Source organism: Crinia signifera, chromosome 19 (assembly GCF_055691185.1).
Source record: "Crinia signifera chromosome 19, ASM5569118v1, whole genome shotgun sequence".
NCBI classification, from domain to species: Eukaryota; Metazoa; Chordata; class Amphibia; order Anura; family Myobatrachidae; genus Crinia; species Crinia signifera.
Genome location: NC_139226.1, coordinates 93642466 through 93667383, shown reverse-complemented (window position 1 = coordinate 93667383; position 24918 = coordinate 93642466). Strand labels below are relative to the sequence as shown.

Below are 24918 nucleotides of genomic sequence, written 5' to 3'. Positions count from 1 at the left end.
ATGGTGTCGATGTAATGGCTGTCGATGTAAGTGCTGTCTAACAATAGTCCGGATACCCATTTGTCCTAGTCCTTTTTGTCTTAGTCCTTCCAGTAATGGTCGACAGTGACTACTTTAGGTCGACACCTTCAAATGGTCAACATTTACCTAAGGTTGACATATACATGGTCAACATGACAAAGGTCGATTTGAGTTTTTCAGTTTTTTTTTTTTAAAGGTAGTTTTCATACTTTACTATCCAAGAGGGCACAGAGTGGGGGTATAACAGTGTGCCCAGCACAGTGAGACATCGTGCCCAAAGCACGGTGAGCGCCACACTTATATGGTGTCCATGGCAACATATGTTGACCTATGTAGACACAAAAACGTGAAAAACTTATGTCGACATTATTTACGTTTGTGTCGACCTTTTGTCAATGTCCACCTTGGGTATGTCGACCATTTCAAGGTGTTGACCGACCTAGACCAAGCATGCTCAAACTATGGCCCTCCAGCTGTTGTGAATCTACAAGTCCCATCATGCCTTGCCAGTTTTGCAATTAGGGAATGCTAAATCTATGGCAAGGCATGCTGGGAAGTGCAGTATTACAACAGCTGGAGGGCCACAGTTTGGACATGCCTGACCTAGACAGTCTACCATTTATACAGTAACCCTCTTATCAACGGTAAAAGGACAAGGACGATCGAGGGGAACTAAGTAAAAACCGAACCCGGCCAAGACCCCGGAATGCCGGACCGGACATCAAACTCTGCATTCCGGAGCTTGTAGAGTCCGGTCCGGGGGTGTCCTCTCTGAGCGGTGTCTGGGGGGGGGGGGGGGGTGTACCTGTGATAGCTTTCACCAGGGAAAGTGAGATTACAGCCTCCCTGTGTGGTCCGGACCATTCCGGTTTTGCTACATGCCCGGACCATACAGGGAGGCTTTATTCTCTCCGTCCTCCTCTCCCTGGTGACAGCTGTCACGGTCAGCCACCCGGACTGAAAACCCCTGGACAGGACACCCCCCAGACCGGACACTACAAGCTCCAGAATGCAGAATTTGATATTCAGTCCAGCATTCTGGGGTCTTCTCTGGGTCCGGTTTTTACCCATACCACAATCGAGGGGTGATGTGTAGGCACAGAGTTTTGTTACCTGCAGTTGTGAAACTACAAGTCCCAGCATACGAGCCCCCCAATGTGTCCCTGCTGTGTGCAGCCCCAGCTAGTTAGTGCACTGTTACCTATCTCCCCAGAGGACAGAGATAAAGAGGTGACAGCAGCCATATATGAATAGAGCAGTCAGATCTAGGACGCAGAAGCCTCGGGCACCTTCACCACTTCTCTCCTCTGCTCCCTGCATTGCTCAGGAGGCTCCCAGATCTCTACAGATAGAGAATCCCCCTCCTCCATCATCATCCACCAGCAAACTGAGCCGGGAGACACACTGTGACTGCACAAGGCTCAGGGGTGCCATCCACCTAACCACCAGGATCTACGAAGGGTAAACAGATCTCATCCCTGATTGAAGTCCATCCTTGCGGCAGCAGCAGGCAGTAAAAGGGGAACATCTTTTGTAATTTGTCCAGAGGGAGGTGACCTGTCTCCAAAATCCCCTCCTCTGGCTGCTCACAGGCTCCTGTTGGAAAGAAGAAAGGAAGAAGGGGGGTTTCTTTTCTACTGTGCTGGTTGGAATGGGGGAAACTGGATCAGTTGTACATCTCCAAAATACACAGCACCTCCTCACTGAGCGGAAAGCACTTTCTAAAAATTCACCAGCCCCTTGGATGTAACTAACATCGCAGCAGAACAATGAGAAGCAGCTGCCTGGGCACATTCTGGTAACTTTTGCAGACTGCACAATGTTCTCCAGTGGAAGAAGAGACCTCTGTGAGACTGTCCCATCCCGGGGAAGGTAACCCAGCTGCCACCTGACAGCCAATCCATTCTGTGCAAGCAGCTACTGTACAAGGACATCCATAAAGTAACCATTTCTGCAAGACAGGAACAAACAAACAGAACTGACTTCCAATGCAGGAGAGGGGGATCATGTGTCCGGCTGTGTTACTGGGATTGATTCTTCTGTTGGATACAATGTGGAGGTGTTCAGCAACAGATGGGACACAACTGCAGTCACACATGTAAGTATGTTTATACAAAGGGAGACTTGTGTGTGTGCTGCTTGGATCAGCTGCATATACAGTATAGTTACAATGTGGCATCCCTGCTTTATGTTGCTGGATGCACCTTGTCTGCTGCTGTGTGATAAATGACTTCCTTTCTGCTGGAGACTTGTGACCATGTGCAGGGAGTTTGTAGTGAGCAGTGTGATTTACTCCTCAGCCCCTGAGCAGTATAGGAGGAATGGGCAGGGTGTCTACTAGGTGACCTTACCTTGGCGCTTGTACAGGTTGGGTTACCAGTGGTTACTGCATACACAAACACATGGCAGAACATCAACACAAACCACAGTAATATGCAGGATCACCACACCACTGAATGCACGGTACGTTGTAATGGGAATACTGACACAAATGCCTGTTCACGTGTATACACAACTTATTTTTACAAGTATGGATTGGAGGTAGGTGTGGTGTACCTACATGTCAAAGGAATGCTGGAACTTGTAGTTCTACAACAGCTGGGGAGCCACGGGCATCTCCAGGCTACTGGGGAATAAGTGAGGGGGGGTGTTAATAAATGGTCAACAGGCCATAGGTCGAAACATGAAAAAGGCCAACACAGGCAATAGGTTGACATGGAAAAGATAGACATGAGTTTATCATGATTTTTTGTTTTCCTCCAAGTGGACATAAACTTAGATGATAATAGTGTGCCGAGCGTAGTGTGATGAAGGAAGCGGTTCCCTTATGTCGACATAGACACCCCAAAAAAAAGACTCATTTCGATCTTTTTCATATCGACTGTTTCCATGTTGACCTATTGCTTGACCTTGTTGGCCTAAGGTATGTCATCCTTTTTCATCTGTTAACCTATGGCCCATCGACCTGTTGACTGTCTACCTTATTCCAATCGACCCTGTGACTCATACCCTTATAATTGTAATTACCCATTGGCCACTAGTGGCATTGACAGGAACGTGTATTAGGCAATGGTTTGTTTCACTTAAATTCAATGTTCACAATTGTTTTCTTTATCAGTACAATTACATATTATAACATAGTATGTCATAGTACATCCAACCCATATTACTACCCAGGTATGCACAATCTTTTCTTGCTAAGTAAGGGTTAAATGCAATCAATGCACCTACAGCATTTATTACTGCCTGGTGTTCTTGCAGACAATCAGATGTGTTCCGCATGCTGGGCACCTTATGGTAGGTAACACCTGCTGATGAGTTATTTCATCAGAGCTGCTCCCAGTCTCCCATATCACACCTATAGCTTCCAGCTGATGCCGTGACCATATAACCGGTGCCAGGCCATGCATGACTCCTGCCAGAGTAACAAGCAATTGCCCATAACCCGGTCACTGACAGCTGTGGAGGGAAACCGTAAGTGGGTTCTCTTGGTATGGAATCAGATTATCCACCTGTGAATTAATTGCAGTTGTTTCTTGGTGTAAATATTATATGTTGAGATGATGGACAGGGTTAACGCAGATGGTAAACGAGGGATCTCTCATTAGGGCTAATTTACCCTCATTACATATTGGTGCAGTAATTGTGCTTTACGTATTAACCAATCACATTGCTTTCATTGACTCATTTGCATTAGACCAATAAGTGAATTGTCAGTGTTCAAACATTAGGCCAAGGTTTATGAATGAGCCCTACGGAATGTGATACAAAGTGTGATATTCCTCAGCTACAGGATCAAATACACCCACCAATATCCCACAGACTAATGCTGGCAACATTTTTTGGGGTACAATAGCTCCCTCTACACATGCCTAATAACATGACCCCTTCCAGGGGGACCAAATGCTCTGTTCCTGGTCTTCCCTCTGATATTATGATTGCTGTCACCTGTGCTGAACTAGGATAAGGAAGCACAGTTGATGCTAATCAAAAACTAGGGAAGTCCAGGAACAGAGCATTTGGTCCCTTCAGGAATGGGTCATGTTGGGAAGTATCGCTACACTAGGAATTCTGATAGGGAATCTGTGTTCTATTTTCTATCGCAGTATAAACCCTTGTATACTGTACACTGTAGGATGATGCTCGCAGTGCTGTGTGTTTAGTAGATCTTTGTATTGTAGTATTTGTAGAGTATGAGGTGTAAGAGATAAAGTAAAGAGAAGAGAAGAAAGTAAGCACTAACCAATCAGCTCCTGATGGGTATGAGTGATTGGGTCAGCCACCGACAGGCCTTAAGGTTCCCATACACGCACCAGTTTTGTGTGCTGTGCGTTTTGTACTTCAAGCTGCCATGCGATTTTGGCACTTGAAGTGGATGCGATGTTCTGTACTTTGCGGGTGTGATGCGATAAGATGCGATTTAAGCCTTTTTAAAAAAAAAAGTTAATAGGTACTACTGGACATCACATCGCCTCGCATGTACTCCTGTACTGATTCGATGCAATGAAGCACAAAAAGTACTGCCTGCAGATACTTTTTATGCTTTACAATATTGTACCCGCGGGGATGCGCATCGCATCGCCGCAGGTACACGGTGCGATTATCGCACATGCGATGTGTCTATGACCCTGCAACCGACCAGAGTTCTGCCCAGGATTTGCAAACCCAGATCCTGGGTGATGGGTGACCGCTTAATGTACTTACCCCCATCATGTGTGAAAGGAGGGTAAGTACAGATAACCCAGCTTACACCCGTGCTCACCAAGCTCCTGCGAGCAGCGACCATCAGGGGCTGCACACAGGAGCGTGCACCTGGCGATTTATCGCCGACAGCACAAACAAATCACTGGCAATATGGTCGCTCAGCGACATGTGCTGAAATCGCCCCCATGTGTACACCGCTTTATACCCGTGCTACCAGGTCCGAGCCAAGTGAAAGCTGGGACTTAAGTCTGAAAGGTGTATAACAGTCATGTCTAAGCACAGCCTGTATAATGAGAGTAACACTGGGTGCGCACTATGCAATATTTGTGCTGATTTACCAATAATCAGTTGATCACCTTCATTTATTGTATAGTAGTTTTAAAATAAAAAAAAAACAATTTCCAAACGCATTCCTTTAAATATACATCGGTCGGCCTCAATTTCCCGATATCGAGCAGGGTGTGTCCATTCTCAGTAATCTGCCCATATTTCCGATGTTACTCCCGTCTTCCCTGTGGGTGGACATGCGGAGTCGGCATGGTGTGGCAGAAAATCGGTAGCTTCTAATAAAATATTTCAAAACACGTCACACAGATATTGGGGCTGTCATCCCAGTCAAGAAAATCGGACAGTGTGTATGTAGCTATAGGGTGTGAATATGTACATATATAGGACCTTATTCTGGTTGACTCACAAGGCTGCATATTCGTAGCCTTGCGAGTCCACCAGACGCTGCCCTGTGAATTCCTGGTCAACGCTGCGAAGGCCAGGGGGAAACTCCCACATCTTTAGATGGTCACTGACCATCAAAAGATGTGGTGCGTGCATGCATATCAAAAGTGACTCCCAGGTAGGGATGGGCATCGGTGCAGTTGCCATCGATGGTGATTCTGCAACCAGACATTGATAGTCATAAGCTATGTGATGGATAACCATCGATCATTTTAGCTATTGATGGTTATCCATTATCTTTGACTGAATGGCCCATGGGCCAATCAGAATGTGGGGGCGGGGCTTCCGGGTGTTGGGGATCCATCTGGTTCTCCCACATTGATGGCAAAAGTATTCAACATCAGCCATAAACCATCGATGATTTCAAATCATTGATGGCCATCCCTACTCTCAGGTCACTCAGACATGCGTGCACATTTGGGAGGTCAGCTGGTATAACATATTGCTTATATACTCTGTGCTGCTCTCACTGTATATCCTCAATACATCCTGTCACATACACACTACGCTAGTGACCATCCACTCTGCTCCTGGTGCTCTTTGTGTGACCAGGTGCTACAAGGGAACTGTGCTTAGCTGCAAAGTGACCACCCAGAACTATAACCCAAAATTCTGACCCATCCGTGAGCCTGATCAAGCTTCACCCCGCAAATGCCAGGTCGCTCCCGGGACGGACCTGTGTTCAAATCCTGGGTGTGCGACCCGGCATTTGCTATGTGAAAGGGGTAAGAGAGACCTGTGTGTGTGTGTGTGTAATATATAGTCTATATACCGTCGGCTTACCATACCGTACGGTCCCTTTAAACCAGAACGCCCAACGATTACATAGGTTCTGTGGCTGATTAAAACCAGGTGAAGTGCAGGTCAGCCAGCCACAGAACCTGTGTAATTCATGTCCCGATTTAAAGGGACTCTATAGTAAGCCCAATTCTGTAGGACTAGAAATAAACAATAGTAAATAAGAAAGAAATGATTTTCGCTTAAAGCAGTCCTGGTACAATATCATTGTCGATGCTCCCGGTCACGCGTCACACTTCTAAATGAGAGACTGATTGATTGGTGCTGGGACGGTGATGTGTCCTGAGGGCAGAACTATAGACTGATACCTATCTGTACCATTTATACTGACACATAAATAGCAATCACTATATCTGGCAGTCAGCAGGGGGTCCAGTCACATTGCCCCCCCCCCCCCCCGCTTGCATCCGTGTCCTTGGGTGTTGCTGATTGACATTCCCTAGTAGATGCCATTCGGATATTTCACGTTTTCTGATTTAAATGGCCATTGTCTGCTCCTGCTCCATGCAGCATAGGTAATCCTGACCGAGTAGAGATAATAATAATCATTCACCGGTGATCAAACAGCTATTTGCAGAACTCATGCTCTGTAACGGGGCCGCAAGGCATGAAAGCATGGTGACGCCCAATCTAGGTTTCTATGAAGAAGCAATGTGCCACCGTTAAGCAGGACATGGTGGTGGCCATCTTGGGTTGGCTGAAGTGCCACCCTGGGAAGATTTATCAATGTTTGGAGAGACAGAAGATACCAGAGAATCAGATTATAACTGTCAGCTTTGTAAAATGATAATCTGATTAGTTGGTTGTAATCGATCTCTCTCCAGTTTTTGATAAATCTCTGATCCAATTGGTCAGTGAAAAAATGGCAAACACTTCATGCGTATAAGACCCTGATCAATGAATTTCTTACTATACGGCTATCGCATGGTGTCCTGCAGAGAAACATGTTCTCCCAATGATATAAACACAAAGTGAAGCAGGGAATGGGAAGCGGTGTGTATAGTATAAGTAACAGGATGGCGTGTCTCTGCAAATACTAGCAGATGAGTGGCGGTAGCCGGCGATGATGCGGGAGCACGTATCAGCGCTCGCCACTCATTGCCGGGCCGTACACACTGGGCGGCTTTTGAGCTAAAAGTAGCTCAATTGGCAAAACTGATCTGCTTTCAGTTAAAAATCGCCCAGTGTGTATGGGCCTTAACCCTTTCTTAAACATATCAGTTGAGTCTGCCATCACAACCTTCTCTGGCAGAATATTACATAACTTAACTGGACTTTCTGTAAAGAAACCCTTTATGCTATGGGTGTGTAACTTCCTCTCTTCTAACGTGAGGGGGTGACCGCGTGTCATTTTTTAGACCATGGGGTACACATATCACCTGCTAGTTCTCTATATTGATTTACTATTTAGTAAATAACACATTTAAATAAATGGTCACATATATATATATAATCTCCCATTTCTTGAAGCCAGACACTACATGGATCTGCTCAGCTGCAATACTGATCTTCTCTTTTTTTTTTTTTTTTTTTTTTTTTATGAACTACAGGGTCAGATAGCTCATGAATAGAGTGTCTGACTGCAATGCCACAGGCGATGGGTTTTAATGCCAGGTATGTCAGCATATTCAAATGTAATAAAGGACCGTGCGACTGAACTACAAAGAGCTCTCTGGTTAAGTTCTGAATGTTGTAGAAGTATTAGTGACAGGAGGGGTGGGGGAAGGAGACAGGGGTAGTCAGGGGATCCCGGACTTCAAAGAGGAGGGAAGAGGTAAGGGGCAGAAATGAAAATAGATATATTACAGCATCTGTACCCCGCAGCACTCTGCACCGCCCTAGTTATGACCACGTGTGCCTGTACAAGTGGAGCTCCCTTGGGTGCTGTCTAGATCACACCATAGAGGTGAAGAGCAGTTAGTTTTTTTTATAGAAAGATACTGCCCTTAGCACACAAAGATTTGCTATGATTTTTTACAAGGATAGTGTAATGGTTAGCATTACTACCTCACAGCACTGAGGTCATGGGCTCCGTTCCAACTATGCCCCTAACTGTGTGGAGTTTGTATATTCTCCCCGTGCTTGCGGGGGTTTCCTTTGGGATCTTCGATTTCCTTCCACACTATAATATACTGGTAGGCTAATTGGCTCCCAATACATTTAACCCTAGAATGTCTGTGTGTGCCTGTATATGTGGTAGGGAATACAGATTGTAAGCTCCACTGGGGCAGGGACTGATGTGACTGTTTAAATATTCTCTGTAAAGCGCTGCGGCGTATGTGTGCGCTATATAAGAAACGGTTAATAAATAATAGGTTGATTACAACGGCATCTATACTCTGACCAGCAGAATGGACACTACACATGTGCAAGGTTCCGGACATTCTCTCCCAGTTTTGGATCTAGTAATCACAGTAAATTCAAGAGAGATTTCAAGTAACCGTTGTCTATTCTATTCTTACCCAACACAGGCATTTTACATTGTGGGATTGAGGAGTTAATGCCTCCTGACATGTTGCCACTTGTTGACGCACCTCGCTGTCAGCAGCTGATAACACGGACTGCAGGAGACCAGGTTACATGCATTTATCTATTATTAAGTGATTCATGAAATAAATATATGTGGAATGTAGCTCTCCCTTCCTGCACCAATGGGCAGGCGTTACTGTATAATGACATAGTTACTACCCATCCCTGATACACGCAGACAGTCCAAGGTTTACCAGGTTTGTCCTGGAGATGTCATTTTCCAACAGTATCAACAGACCTTAGCTCCTATCAATCCTGTAATATTAATATTTGCATTCCGTTGTTCATCTTTCTGTTGCCTTTTGGTTACCATACAATATTTATTTAAACCGTGATACTCATATATTACACAGGTTCTGTTTAAATCCGGGTGAAATGCAGGCTTGAAGTGAGCCAGCCACGAAACCTGTGTAATTTAGGAGTGTCCCAATTTAAAGGGACAGGATGGTAAGCCTTACATGCGATTGACCAATAAGCAAATATCAAGTTGGGAACACATTACACGATGAGTACCAGCAAGGTTGTGGGCAACAGGACCCGGCGGGGGTGCCGGCATCAGCAAGTGTATGCACTGGCCGCTACAAGTAAGAGTGGGAGTGGGGGGAACAGGGTGACCGCTGTATTCCGATATCGTCCATTACTATACATGTATAGATGACGAAGAACATCGCTAAAGACCTCATTTATCGTTTAGTACCTTTATATGTTATTAGGTTGACACCTATAAGGCCAACATGCATTGGGTTGACCACTAAATGTCGACATGACTTATGCCAACACATGAAATGCCTAAGGTCAACAAGGTTGACACAAGTTTTAGGTCGACAGTCAAAAGATCGACATGGGTTTTTCACTTTTTTTTGTTTTGTTTTGCCAACATGTGCTGACAGGCGGTATTTTATTCCCTACCATCCACTAGGGCATGGAGGGAGAATAGAATATCCGAAACATGGTGAGCACATTTTGACAGTGTCCCTGTCGATTTATGTTAACATTCGGGTAAAAAAAAAAGAGGGTGAAAAACCACCTCTTGACTGTTGACCTAATGCTTGTGTCGACCTTCCAACCATGTAACCAGTGGCGGTTTTTACCTATGGACTGCAGGGCTGCAGCCCCCCCCCAGGTAAAATCCGCCACTGTCTCTGACTAAAGTGAAGCCAGATGCAGTCTGTGAGATTGCTCTGGCTTCACTGTGACTGGTAGTGACTTCCTATTGGAAAGGGAGTTTTTTGCACTTGCGCTGCTGGGTCTAGTGAGATAACCTGTGAACCATGCTGAACAAAAAAGTATCCAGACACATTTGAAGTTTCAGTATTAAATTTTATAAAGAATACACAATAAAAAAAGTGAATTATAAACAATTTAGACAACAATTTAGTCTAAAGACAAGTACAGTATAAAAACAAATAGGCAATTAGATTAGTAATATTTGAGTGTCTCACTCCAATGAGGTCGCAAACTAAAAGGATTTATTGTAGCTGGATATATCCACAAAGCATATGTATGCAGTAGTCAAGCAGCCAGTAATTGGTTAATAGCAAGAAGCCAGTTAGTTAGCTTGTAGGAAGTCAGGGGGAACAAAAGGGTAATGGGCATAGGTCAAAGCAGGTAAGTTAGAGCAGTGGACAAGCTGTGTGAAGCCTGTTAGCGCATAAACGCAAGATGTTAGTAGTCAGGGAACACACTTGGTCCGGTTGTATAATGCTCACCCTCCTTGTAGAATTTTGAACGGAGGGCACGGGGAGCCTGATGGTAGGAGAGGCTCAACCCAGTGATGCGCGGTGATGTAGTATCCGCAAACAGATATCCTGCTGTAAACGACCTGTGTAGAAGGGGAGCCTCGATGTAATTAAGGCTCAACCCGATTGGCTGGGAAATGTAATGACCCCAGATGGGGCGTCTGGCTCGTGGCTGGTAATCCGGAGCAGCGTTTTGCGGTGGAAGCGCTGTAGGTAGCAAAAGGTAGCTTGTAGTGAGTGCCGGGCGCACGTTAGCTCCGGAACAAATGTCGCGACCTCAGGGGTGAGAAGACTCAGGGCGGAAGTGCTTCGCTCAGGGCGGAAGTGCGTCAACGCGTTTCGTTCCCCAGGAAACCGGGAACTTTCTCAAGACAAAGTTTACACATCCACCTTACTGCTATTTAAGGTGTCCATTTAATTGGTACTTGATTCAATATATAAACAATTAATCGTATAGTAAAACTTACAAATGTGTCTGGTATCTAATAAAGAAAAAAACTATATAATTTATATCACAATAAATAAATGACATAGTAAAAAAGGAAAAAGAATGATCGCAATGGCATAATATAATAAATTGATTCTCAATACTGCTAATTAATCAATTAGATGGTTTGACAGATCCACTGCCACGTAGAGAAAGGTCAGAATACTTGGATTTACTATTAATCACAAGGATCTTTTTTTATATTATATAAAAATATATACAAAGAGAGAGAGGAAATTCTTGGATGCATCTGAATATCAATAATTTGCTCGTTATTTGTTGTTTAATTCATTTACATAATTGTGTCCTTTTTGGGGACCGTAGTAATTATATATACATATATTTATCAACATATATAAGAGATCAAAAGTCAGAAGATATTGATCAGATTATTTTAAATAAAGTTGATTTCGATAAACCTAAGTTCAGGGAGCAGGTACGGAGTAGAGAAGGAGAGAAATATAATCGGAACAACACAGAGTAACAAAAAATATAATAATACTAGTAGTAATAAATATACATACATATATAGAGAATCCATATAGATGGGGTATATGGGGCGGTCCATATAGAGAGAATCTGGTCCTCTATGGCCGTTTCATCGATGATCTTTTTATAATTTGGAGAGGGGGACACGATTTGGCACTTGAATTTGTTAATTTTCTTAACTCTAACACCTTTAATCTTACTTTCACTCACAATTTTAGTTTCACATCGGTGACCTTCCTGGATATTGCCTTCTCGATACACAATCAAACATTGATCTCGAATAACCATGTCAAAACAGTTGGCACAAATAACTACTTACATTTTGATAGCGGTCATTACAGACCGTGGGTTACAAATATTCCTAAAAACCAACTGCTTAGAATTCGAAGGAATTGTACACTGGAGAGTGACTACATATCACAATCTAATACCATGCTTGGCCACTTTAGAAGACGGGGATACCCTGAACCTCTCTTACAAGAGGCAGCAAATATAGCCGAGTCAACATCTAGAAACAGCTTATTACAACCTAAATTAAAAGATAATGAGAATATAAACTCAAATCAAAACCCTCCTTTATTTATATCTAAATTCAATAATCATTCTACAGATATTAAGAAGATCATTTTAAGAAATTCAGAGATTCTAAAATATGACAAAATTCTCCCAGAAACCTGTACTAAACCTAAAGTGGTATTCAGAAGAAATAGGAATATCAAAGATCATATTTGCCCTAGCCTCCTACCTTCTCTCCCCACTACATCCCAATCATCCTGGTTACCCACTAGACCCCTAGGGAATTTTAAATGCAATAAAAATATATGCCTTACGTGCAAACATATGCGCAATAAGGCGAATCAAATAACCTCTTCTTCAAATAACAAAACATTTGATGTCAAACATTTTATGAATTGTGATACGGAGTACTGTATATATATCCTCGAATGTCCATGCCGACTTCAATATGTCGGCAGAACAACCCGCAGTTTAAAATCTAGATTTAGAGAACATCGTAACAATATTCTGAAAAAACACCTCAATCATAGCATCCCTCGTCACTTCTTAAACCATCATGACGCGGATCCAAGTGGCCTTCTGATAATGGGAATTGACCATATTATTAACACCAAGAGAGGGGGCGACCGTTTCAAAAAGTTGTGTATAGCTGAGTCATCTTGGATTTTTAAAATGGACACTCTTAGCCCCTTAGGCCTGAATGAAGCCCTTGATCTTACCTGTATGGATTAAAAGACAGAATTTGTTAGCTTAGCTCTTTTTGCACAAGGAATATACATTATATAATGCAGTATAGCCTCGTTCATAATCTGGACTCTTAATTAATTAATTAATCAACTGATTGATTGATTAATTAATTGTTTAATTGATTTTTCTACGTCATTTATTGCCTCTTAAATTCCAAAAAGTATGTATTTTTCATTCTATTCCTTCTATACTACCCAATTTTTTCTCCTCCCCCCCCCCCCCTTTTTTTAATTTTTTCTCTACCCCTATTTACAGGGATCTATGTATAGACATATGAACATAGGTCTTGATATCGTTGTGTGGGCAGGGGTGACCGGGGTCTACCCCAGACACTTGAGAGTACCATGATGCCTGGGGTTTGCAGTCCCCGCTTCCCCCACCTCATACAACTGTATCTTAAGACTATTATGCACCAGTGAAATACCACTTGAGCCAAATAAGTCTGGAATTTTTAGCTTGCAAGAATTGTAGATTTATGTTGGGTCTCTATTGGTGGAACTATATCGATAATTGATACCCCATCTATATGGATTCTCTATATATGTATGTATATTTATTACTACTAGTATTATTATATTTTTTGTTACTCTGTGTTGTTCCGATTATATTTCTCTCCTTCTCTACTCCGTACCTGCTCCCTGAACTTAGGTTTATCGAAATCAACTTTATTTAAAATAATCTGATCAATATCTTCTGACTTTTGATCTCTTATATATGTTGATAAATATATGTATATATAATTACTACGGTCCCCAAAAAGGACACAATTATGTAAATGAATTAAACAACAAATAACGAGCAAATTATTGATATTCAGATGCATCCAAGAATTTCCTCTCTCTCTTTGTATATATTTTTATATAATATAAAAAAAGATCCTTGTGATTAATAGTAAATCCAAGTATTCTGACCTTTCTCTACGTGGCAGTGGATCTGTCAAACCATCTAATTGATTAATTAGCAGTATTGAGAATCAATTTATTATATTATGCCATTGCGATCATTCTTTTTCCTTTTTTACTATGTCATTTATTTATTGTGATATAAATTATATAGTTTTTTTCTTTATTAGATACCAGACACATTTGTAAGTTTTACTATACGATTAATTGTTTATATATTGAATCAAGTACCAATTAAATGGACACCTTAAATAGCAGTAAGGTGGATGTGTAAACTTTGTCTTGAGAAAGTTCCCGGTTTCCTGGGGAACGAAACGCGTTGACGCACTTCCGCCCTGAGCGAAGCACTTCCGCCCTGAGTCTTCTCACCCCTGAGGTCGCGACATTTGTTCCGGAGCTAACGTGCGCCCGGCACTCACTACAAGCTACCTTTTGCTACCTACAGCGCTTCCACCGCAAAACGCTGCTCCGGATTACCAGCCACGAGCCAGACGCCCCATCTGGGGTCATTACATTTCCCAGCCAATCGGGTTGAGCCTTAATTACATCGAGGCTCCCCTTCTACACAGGTCGTTTACAGCAGGATATCTGTTTGCGGATACTACATCACCGCGCATCACTGGGTTGAGCCTCTCCTACCATCAGGCTCCCCGTGCCCTCCGTTCAAAATTCTACAAGGAGGGTGAGCATTATACAACCGGACCAAGTGTGTTCCCTGACTACTAACATCTTGCGTTTATGCGCTAACAGGCTTCACACAGCTTGTCCACTGCTCTAACTTACCTGCTTTGACCTATGCCCATTACCCTTTTGTTCCCCCTGACTTCCTACAAGCTAACTAACTGGCTTCTTGCTATTAACCAATTACTGGCTGCTTGACTACTGCATACATATGCTTTGTGGATATATCCAGCTACAATAAATCCTTTTAGTTTGCGACCTCATTGGAGTGAGACACTCAAATATTACTAATCTAATTGCCTATTTGTTTTTATACTGTACTTGTCTTTAGACTAAATTGTTGTCTAAATTGTTTATAATTCACTTTTTTTATTGTGTATTCTTTATAAAGTCTAATACTGAAACTTCAAATGTGTCTGGATACTTTTTTGTTCAGCATGGTTCACAGGTTATCTCACTAGACCCAGCAGCGCAAGTGCAAAAAACTCCCTTTCTGTACTTCTGTGAGACGTAGCAGTCTCATTTGCATCTGCTGCAGCTGGCAATCTAAAAATCTAAAAATTTAAAATCAATTATTGGTGTTCCACCAGAATATACATATATAGAATAACCTTTTTACATTTAGCGCCAGGATCTGTGAACAGGGGTGGACTCCTTTTGGACTCCTCCCCCATTCATAGTTTTTTTCTAGTCTTACTTCCTATTGGAAGCCCAACCTGCCAGTCACTGAAGGCATCCCATCGGGAGGTGTTCTCTCCCTCCGGGATCCCTCTCTCTGCGCAAATGCGCGGCAGCCCCCAAAACGGGTTCTACGCATGTGCAGTACCGCGGACCATACTGCGCATGTGCGGGAACCCGATCAGGCCTCCGGGGGCTGCAGCAAAGGCAGCCCCCAGAGGCTTAGGCCAGCGCATGCCCAGTATGTATGAGGTTACTGCGCATGCGCTGGCCCCCGTGCAGGGGACTCGGAACAGTGCCAGTGGAGCGCGGCCGTGGTGGTGACAGCGGCAGCGGCTGGGGGAACGACACATTGCGGCAGTCCCCCTCCTCCAAAACAGTAAGAGACGCTACTGCATGTAACCCTATTTCATGTGTCAACCGAAGACCTATTGACCTTCAGTTGTCGACCCAATGCATGTCAACCTAATTTTGGCCAACCCAATGACCCCATACCCCTTTATGGTCGCTTCTAACCTATCTACTTGAGAGTCTGAGAATTCTGCATCAATGCATCATTTGAGCTCTTAATACTTACTCCATTTCTGAAGGTGTCCTGCAAATACAGCTGCTGTTAGTGTTTTCTTCATTGCTGAAACAGTATTGCTGCACGATGGGGAAAAAAAATACTTTGTGCTGCAGGGAGACTGAAGCCTTTTAATGACTTATCTGTAATGCTGCTAGCTAACCTGTAGGTGGCAGTGTTGCAATACCCCTTACACCCTGCAGGTGTGGAATCAGTCTACATATAATTTCTGGTCATTTGGGCTACAATCCATTAATTAAAAAATAAAAATTCTCTTTTTATTAAAATATATTCATAGAAGTAAAAGACTACTTAGAACACAAGACTTTAGTAGAACACAAGACTACTAAACAACCACAATGAACACTGACCGTGCTGGTGATATAGGGAACGCAGGTGTATAAAACCCTTATTTGTATTCATTTGTGTTTTGGATGCACTTATTTTATAGTATTTTATTTTTCCAGGTCATTATTGTTTACATTTTGTGCCAGTAAAATGCTGATCGTCGGTAAGCTCTGCTAAAATATATATTTCTAGCGTTTTTAAATTGGGAACACTACCAGCGGTAATTAATCACTAAGGTTATTCTGGAATAATTAGAATTAATTATTCTGCATAGATGCACATTAATTATTCTGCAAGGGAGAGTATCACTGAATCGGTGTGGGCTATGGAGTAGTGCACTGCTTAATAATATATAAGGTCACGTAAGGCAGAGGAAACTGACTGACAGGCTGCTGTCTATTTTATGTGTGGTCGGTGGATACTATGACAAATGGCATTTGAGATGGGTAATTTGGGTGGGGACCAATGTTCCCTCTAATTTTAAGAAGGCTGTGTGCGGCAAAAGATTTTGGCTGTGCAACTTTGAAAGGAAATGTAAATTTTTGTGCGTCACTTATATATAACTGGAAAATGACGTTCTGCATTTGTGTTAACTTTACTTTTAAAATAATATTAAACATGTAAACATTCTAAACACAGCACACAATGTAGTTAATGGGTGAAACACACATTAATTGAGTCCACAAATGCAAAAAGGGACCACTGCTGCTTTGTGCGCTCTGTTGTCATGTCTGTTCGCACACTTGTCGAGTTGTGTGCGCGCGCACGTGCGCACAGCTTAGAGGGAACACTGGTGGGGACCATTATTGGGGAGCAATCCCTGAGATACATCTCCTGGTAAAATGTGTTTAGGCTACAATGAGTTCAGTCAAAATATGTCCTGTATGCTGGGTACGTGATTTGGTGAAATGTTCGGCTAGGTCAGGAGTGGCAAAACCAATGCTTAAGATCTACCAACAGTTCATGTGTGTCAGGCAACCTGTGGATCTATAGTAGGAATGAATGCAGCATGTTTGTAAATGTGACAGTTAGCAATGACTACAGCTGTGCACCAGCTAGGTGATTTGGGGAATGTGACATTTAGTAATGACTACACCTATGTACCAGCTAGTTGATCTTGGGAATGTGGCAGTTAGTAATGACTACAGCTGTGCACCAGCTAGGTGATCTTGGAAATGTGAAAGTTAGTAATGACTACAGATGTGTACCATCTAGGTGATTTTGGGGAATGTGGCAGTTAGTAATGACTACACCAGTGCACCAGCTAGGGGATTTGCAGAATGTCACAGTTGGTAATGACTACACCTGTGCACCAGCTAGGGGATTTGGGGAATGTGACAGTTGGTAATGACTGTGCTATATAAGAAACTGGCACCCATGTCACACTGGGAATTGCATGGGAAAGCCCAGAGTTTTGCATGGGAACGCCCATGAAACGCTGGGCGTTCCCATGGGCACGACCCGTACTTGCTGCCAAACGCCACCTGCTCGCACTGGTCCATACGAACGGGGCGGCAACAATGCAAGTCACTGCATCCGTTCACCAACAGAGCCAGCACGTGCGCATAAATAGTTATGCGCATGCGCAGAAACAAAACAGCGCTCCCAGTGTGAACCAACCAGAATGACCTCCTGAGTTGGAACCAATCCCAAAATTCTTTGCTTGGCAGCTGAGTCGGTATGGAGACGCTGCATCCAGAGGTCAGGAGACAGAGCGAGCAGCGCTATCCGAGATCTCCGGAAGGGTCATTCCTGGGACATAACAGATGACATGAAAGTTTAACATAACAGGGCTACATTTCCTCTTCCTGTTTATCTATATACAGTATCTACATTCCAGGGGCGGTCTGTGACCCTGGTACAAAGTGACAGATCTTAATGTGGCGTCTTAAGATCCCATTGAGAAGTACCATGGCTACAGCAGGCTGTGCACTATACAATGCGACTTCCCTGCGAGGAAACATCCGTTGGAAACGGATTTACAAGTTTGAAGTTTTTCATGCAGACGAGTTTGTTTCACAAGATTGGACCAGTTCCCATTTCCAGGAAACCAAGGAGATCCTCTCCAAGTCAATGTAGGTGGTGACCGATTTCCAAAGGTATTAGAATGAGTATATATATGTTTGATAGCGATGCACGCTCTTGTTCATCGCTATCAACCATCCCCCGTCATTGTCGGAACATGCAGGTCAATTTTTGGATGTAGCCAACCACCTGCATGTTTAGCATCTGCTGGTGACATCACTGGACTATATCGCCGACGATATCTTCCAGTGTGTATGCACAATATTGTCCACCCGCAGCATGGGGTTTATTCTGGTTCACCCGCAAAGGCAAATTCCTTCTCAAATGGGCAAAACCGTGTGCACAGCACGAACATGTGCAGAGAGAGAGTTAGATTTGGGTGGGGTTTTACTTCAAAGTGAGATCTATATTGCAGTGTAAAAATAATGCAGCCAGTATTTACCCTGCACAGAAACAAAATAACTCACCCAAATCCAACTCTCTCTGCACATGTTACATCTGCCCCCCTGCAGTGCACATGGTTTTGTCCATTTGATAAGAAATGTGCCTATGCGTGTGAACCAGAATAAGGGCCCATGACCATTTTGGCCATGTCGTGGGTCTAAGTAACAATTCTGGAACACTTTATCTTCATTAGGTATTCTGCTACACTCTGGACCTTATTCTGGTTTATTCGCAATGTTGCTAATTTCGCAGCCTTGCAAGTACACTAGCCGCTGTCCTGCGAATGCTGATGCAAACGCAGGGCTGCAAGTGGATGTTTAACATAAACATCCATTCGCAGGCTGTGGGGGGGGGGGGGGGACAACTCCCACATCATTCGATGGTCGGCGACCATCGAATGATGTGGAAGGCACACTCACATCTAAGGTTACCCTTAGATAACCTTAGATGTGTGTGGGCATCCAGATGGAAGTGGGTGGGCAGCTGACATCCGGTGATGTCAGCTGCCCACCCCCGGCACCTGACATCCGGTGATGTCAGCTGCCCACCCCCGGCACCCACATCAATGGGTGATTTCCAAGGGAACACTCATGAAACACTGGGCATTTGCATAGGCGCGACTATCTGCCGCAGCCTTGGGTGCCTGCACCTAGCAAACCCGGTGTATGTAGTGTTCATTCTAGCACCCGCTATCTTTGAATACCCATGCAGTTCCTGTTCCCTGCCTGGGGTGTCGCTGTCTGCTGCAGTGCTTCTAGCACAGTGAGGTTTGTATATCAGCACTGATATGCAAACCGGTGCTAGAAACAACACAGCAGACAGTGACACCCCAGGCAGGGAACAGGAACTGCATGGGTATTCAAAGATAGCGGGTGGTGAAATGAACACTAGTATGCACATGCGCAGAAATGCGGCTGCGCATACGCAAACATATGAAGGTATGGTCCTTGCGAAGGGTCCAGAATAACCACCTCGAACAGCCGTTATTCTGGGTGGAACATTGTAAAAGTTTGGAGGAATTTTTATGTGGACGCCCATAATACACTGGGAAATGGCTCTTCGAATGAACAGGCCTGAATCAGCCCCAATAAATGTTGTAGAAACATGGACAATAGAATGTTGTGGGGAATCTCAGTGAGGGGTTTATTGACTAAGATCTGCGTTCTGTAGAAGATGGCATGTTGCACATAGCAACCATTTAGGATCTAGTTATTTAGCACTTCCTAGAAGATAATAGAATCTGGTTGGTTGCCCATAGCAACATCTTCAGTAGAACTCCCATCTTAGTAATTACACCCCTATAGTGATATCATGAAAGTAAGCAACTCTATAACCGGGACGGTCACGTTTGGGAGCCCCATTTACATAGCAGTAATCTCAGTTAATGTTTTACTGGCGGATCATTAGGTGGCTGACAGGCGCTGGCAATTTATGGGCTCCTCCGGTACTTCTATATAGACTGTATTTCCATCTTGCATTGATCACCCACAGCCCCCTCCTGATTGTAAAACGCATCGCTGCTACAGAATGTAACTCCCCTGTATAAGTGCTGTAGAATGATCTCCACAGCGCTGCGCCAGCCTAAGGTCTCTGGGTGATGCCCGCTCTTCTAGGCCAAGTAAGATGCACTAATATTTGTGTTCCTGAACCCTTGGAGTGCCAAGGGAATTTGTCAAAATAGGTGTGAAATTTGCCAAGCAAACCCTTTTTATTTAACCCTTTGAGTGCCAACATTGCTGTGAGAGATCCTTTAAAATATCCGCCCCGCTCACAGCGACTGTTCTTTATTTGGATGCAATATTTAACTACAAGTCAATGAATTGACTTGGCCGTATTTGTATTTACTTATACCTGTGCTAAAGGAACAGTCGCTGTGAGCGGCGCTGGCATTTTTAGCGGATATTTTGAGGATCTCACAGCAACGGTGGCACTCAAAGGGTTAAAGAGTTCATGGTGTGAGAATGAGGGGGCGGGGGGGGGGGTGGAATTTAGGCGATTTGTTCCAGGGCTCTGTGCCACCACTATTCTGTGCCCTCACACACATTGTGCCATGCCTCCTGTGGAACTGGCAGACAGTCAGGCTGAAGGATCTGGAGTCTGTGTAACCTGTACTGCAGCCAGATGGGGGATTCAGGACAAGTGGTCCTGGTATGGGTGTAGTAATTACCTGGTCGTCCCTCTCCTGATCCCCCAAATTGTAGGTGTTTCTGTGCAGCTTGTGCTATTGGCAGACTAAATTATCTTTGTCTTTAATCTGTAATTAGGGTAATTTCACTTATTATGTGCAGATTTCTTTATTTTTTTTATCCTTATTTGATCTTATCTGAAGTCAATTTGATTTTGATTTGTAATGCTATAGTTGCTTTATGGGAGATACTCATCCAAAATAGTTATTTGGGATAATTGGCCACCTGCCGACCTGAAGCTGCCCATACACGGTCCGTTTAACGGATCCGTTTGAGACTTAAACAGCACACATCGGATCGGATCGCATCCCTTGTGCGTGCAGTGTGCATGCACTGCGATCCAATACGATGTATAGCTAGTACAAAAAGTATGTGCAGCACATACTTTTTGTACCGTACTATGGGCCTTATTTTGGTTCACTCTTTCTGACAAAATCCTTCTTAGATGGGCATAACCATGTGCACTGCAGGTGGGGCAGATGTTACTTGTGCAGGGAGAATTAGATTTGGGTGGGGTTTTACTTCAAAGTGAGATCTATATTGAAGTGTAAAAATAAAGCAGCCAGTATTTTCCCTGCACAGAAACAAAATTACTCACCCAAATCTAATTCTCTCTGCAAATGTTACATCTGCCCCCCTGCAGTGCACATGGTTTTGTCCATCTAAGAAGTATTTTGTCAGAAAGAGTGAACCAAAATAAGGCCCTATGTGATGCGCGGAAGCGGCTCCGTGTATGGGCAGCTTAACAGGGGGGCTATTGGAGAAAGTCATGCTGGTTGAGCTGATAGCTGATATACTTAACAAATACAGTAGGTGTTCAGGTTTTTCAGATCATCTGACAGGTGCACAGGTGTGCTCATTACTCACTGACCACATTTGAAAAGATCCTCAAGTTGAGTTGGTTATATTTCACTTGTGTTTCTGTGAGACCCCTATGCACTGTTTGGGGTCCTGAGTTTGAGAAACTATACCTTAGGGCAGTGGTTCCCAAACTTTTTTGCATCACGGCACCCTAGATTGTCAGAATATTTGTCACGGCACCCCTAGGTCCGAGAATTTCAGAAAACAATATTAAATTAAATATGTTGTGCTTATATTTCATCCTTAGGTCCAGTTATGTAGATTCACTTCTATTTATCCACATATTTTAAAACTGGAAGCCACAAGAACTCATTTTGTCTAATAAATTGACCATAAATATTTTGAATCGGTTTTGGACCAATAAACCAAGGCACCCCTGCAAGTGCTCCGAGGCACCCCAGGGAGCCTAGGCGCACAGTTTGGGAACCCCTGCCTTAGGGTGTGTTCATGTGAGCATTGCTACTTACAGTATGACATAGTGCAGTATGATCAGCAGAGGTGGTTTGATGTAATGCAGAATGGCCAGCATTGTATGTGGTGTGACATACAGTAATAGAGTATGACCATTAGAGGTATAATTAGATGGTAAATAATGACCAACAGAGGTGGTGTGGCATAGTCAATAATGACTAGCAGAGTTGGTATTTATATTACATAGTGCAGTATGAACAGTAGAGGGGGTGTGACCTAGCACAATATGACCAGCAGAGGGGGTGTGACCTAGCACAATATGACCAGCAGTGGGGGTGTGACCTAGTGCAGTATGACCAGCAGAGGGGGTGTGACCTAGTGCAGTATGACCAGCAGAGGGGGTGTGACCTAGTGCAGTATGACCAGCAGAGGGGGTGTGACCTAGTGCAGTATGACCAACAGAGGGGGTGTGACCTAGGGCAGTATGACCAACAGAGGGTGTGTGACCTAGTGCAGTATGACCAACAGAGGGGGTGTGACCTAGTGCAGTATGACCAGCTGAGGGGGATGATATAGCACAGTATGACCAGCATAGGGGGTGTGACATAGTCAGAATCCGCTTTATTGGATTTGGATTGCTGTGAGACAGCCAGTTAGGTAACAGTTAAACAGTGACAGTACAGATATACATAACATACAGGTATAGGCTACATGTACCCTGGGGGATGCAGGGAACACATACCCGCTGAGTTGCACAGCGCCTAGGCAGCCATCAGCGGTGCCACTTGTCGTTGCAACAGGTAGGTAACAGCTATGCAGAGACCATACAGTTTTAAGTTGCTTTGCAGTATACAAGACAGAGGAGACATGGGGTACATATGGCTGAGTGGCACAATTCGTAGGCGGCCATATTGCAGCCCAAGGTACTTGTGGAGTATCACGGCTCCCACGATGGCCATTGCACGGGAAAAAATCGCATCGCATGCGATTTTTAACAGAAAAGCATCCAAATGCATTGAAATTAGTAGCAAACATGTTCAATGGCCCCCAAATGTTATTTTTGAGCCTGTACCACCCCCACTATCAACGCAAACCCGAAGCGTGGCGAGCGGCGACGGTACGCGTCCTATGACCTTTTCATACCCCCACTATCCACGTCGGCATGGAGTTGAGAATAGAAAGTGTGGCGAGCGGGAGAGCCAGCATGTGTGGAGGGTCTGGAGAATCAGTGAGGCCTAAGGTCGGAGTTGGGCCCTCACTTGGTCATGGTCCACTGCCCCCCGATACTGAATGAAGCCATACCTCCTCCTTGGGGCTTCTCAGGGGGGTTTTACCCTGGAGCTGGTGCAGTATGAGAGAGTCATTACCATTTGTTTGTAGCACAATTTCAGAAAACACTTACATGGTCCAAGTCCGCTAGCCATAGTATCATACTTCTCGACCATCCCCTTGGCCTATATGATTATGCGTTTTGGGTGGCAGTCCAAGGGGTACAGTAAGTATTGGGGGTTTGATGATGTGATCTCTAAGTGCTACAGTATATCTATATATGTCTGTCTGTGTGTATTGGGGCTAAAGGTGCATTCCCTATAAGAATGTTGAGCCTTTCGCTATGGCAGAGACCACTGACATAGTATCGGAAATATGCACATAAACCTGCGAGTGTAGAAACAGGTGTCTGCCCGTCTGTTGTGGTTATAGGTGGAATTTGTGTCCTAACAACATCTGAGTGTGAGAATTAACCCTGTAGGTGCAGTAACCTTGTACATTCCTGTAGAGGAAAACCATCACCAGTGTTCAGATCTTAGGTCCGGACTGAGCCGTATACACATCACATCGGTCATTAGTCGTAATATCCGGCCATTTTTATAATCTGATGTGGCATCAGGGTTAATAGGATACCCATCATAGCGTTTGTATGAGGTGGCTTTTTTTATACCCTATGACTGTACAGATAACAGCAGAAATGTATGAGCCCGCTCCTGGAAATATCACAGCTGCGCAAACGGTTGTCAATGCTCTGGCACCATTCCAGAGACAGTGCTACCATTCACACTGCTGCCTGCGCCATATTTACCAGGAGGGCATCAGAAATAGGTTTTCACTTCAAGTTGCAGATTTGGATCTTTGCTGCTGCTATTAGGCAAGTGAAGCAATTTTTAGAAAAGGTCTAAAAAACTATCTTTTTTTCTGTAATTAGTTCCACAGTTGGGCAGCAAGTGGAGACTTTCATGTTTTTTCCCAGGTTTCCACGGTCCGTCGAGGACTTAGTGACTTTGGACTGATTCAGACCCCTTTGGATGGTAAATCAGGGGACTGCGCATGCACACGGTCCACTGTACCCATGCACAAGCACACTCTGCTCGCACAAAGGGGCAGATCGGCAGAGCGTACCATCCGTTTTGAGCTCATGGTCCTGGACACTATATACAGCAAGCGATTCCGGACCAAAGCCAGGAAGATAATGAATGACCTTGGCCATCCCAACAATGGACTATTCTCTTTGTTGCGGTCAGGGAAACGCTACCGCTCATTGAAGGCAAACACAGAGTGAATGAGAAGGAGCTTCTTCCCGCATTAGAGCCATTAGAGCCCTCAACCAGACCTCCTAGTACCGGGTTCCTTCCATCCTAACAAGAGTTAAATGCAAGGGTTATAAAGCGAGATCAACGTCCAGCCAATCAGCTCATTACTGACTTTTTTCAAACACAGCCTGTAACATGGCAGTTAGCAGGTGATTGGCTGGACGTTTATCTCTCTTTATCACCCTTGCATTTATCTCTTGTTGAGGCTTAATACATCTGCCCCACTCTCCGAACTCCTGCGCTCGCACGCCACCCACTGTTTGTTTTACAGCGGATAGCCGTTTGGGGGCGTGCCATCAGCATTTTCTGGGAGTGTCCCGGAAAAAACATACGCGTTCCCTGGCCATTAGTGTTGAGGGCCGCTGATGGCCCGGGGGAACCTTTGCCTCCTTCACCACACAGCCTTTGCAGCATCATTCAGTGCTGCGAACAGAGGAAAATCAATCACCATCGAAATGTTGCGTATTCAG

The 24918-nt window shown here is 44.1% G+C and overlaps 1 protein-coding gene across 2 annotated transcripts in view; it reads left to right on the top strand.

Moving 5' to 3' along the window:
- The first annotated feature begins 1291 nt into the window (after positions 1-1291).
- The window catches only part of MEGF6 (multiple EGF like domains 6), a 372940-nt gene continuing 349313 nt past the window's right edge, over positions 1292-24918 (top strand). For both annotated transcript variants that reach the window (XM_083162934.1, XM_083162933.1), the window contains exon 1: positions 1292-2119. In XM_083162934.1, coding sequence (XP_083019060.1) covers positions 2010-2119 — 110 coding nt within the window. In that variant the 5' untranslated portion in view covers positions 1292-2009. The remainder of the gene's footprint in view (positions 2120-24918) is intronic.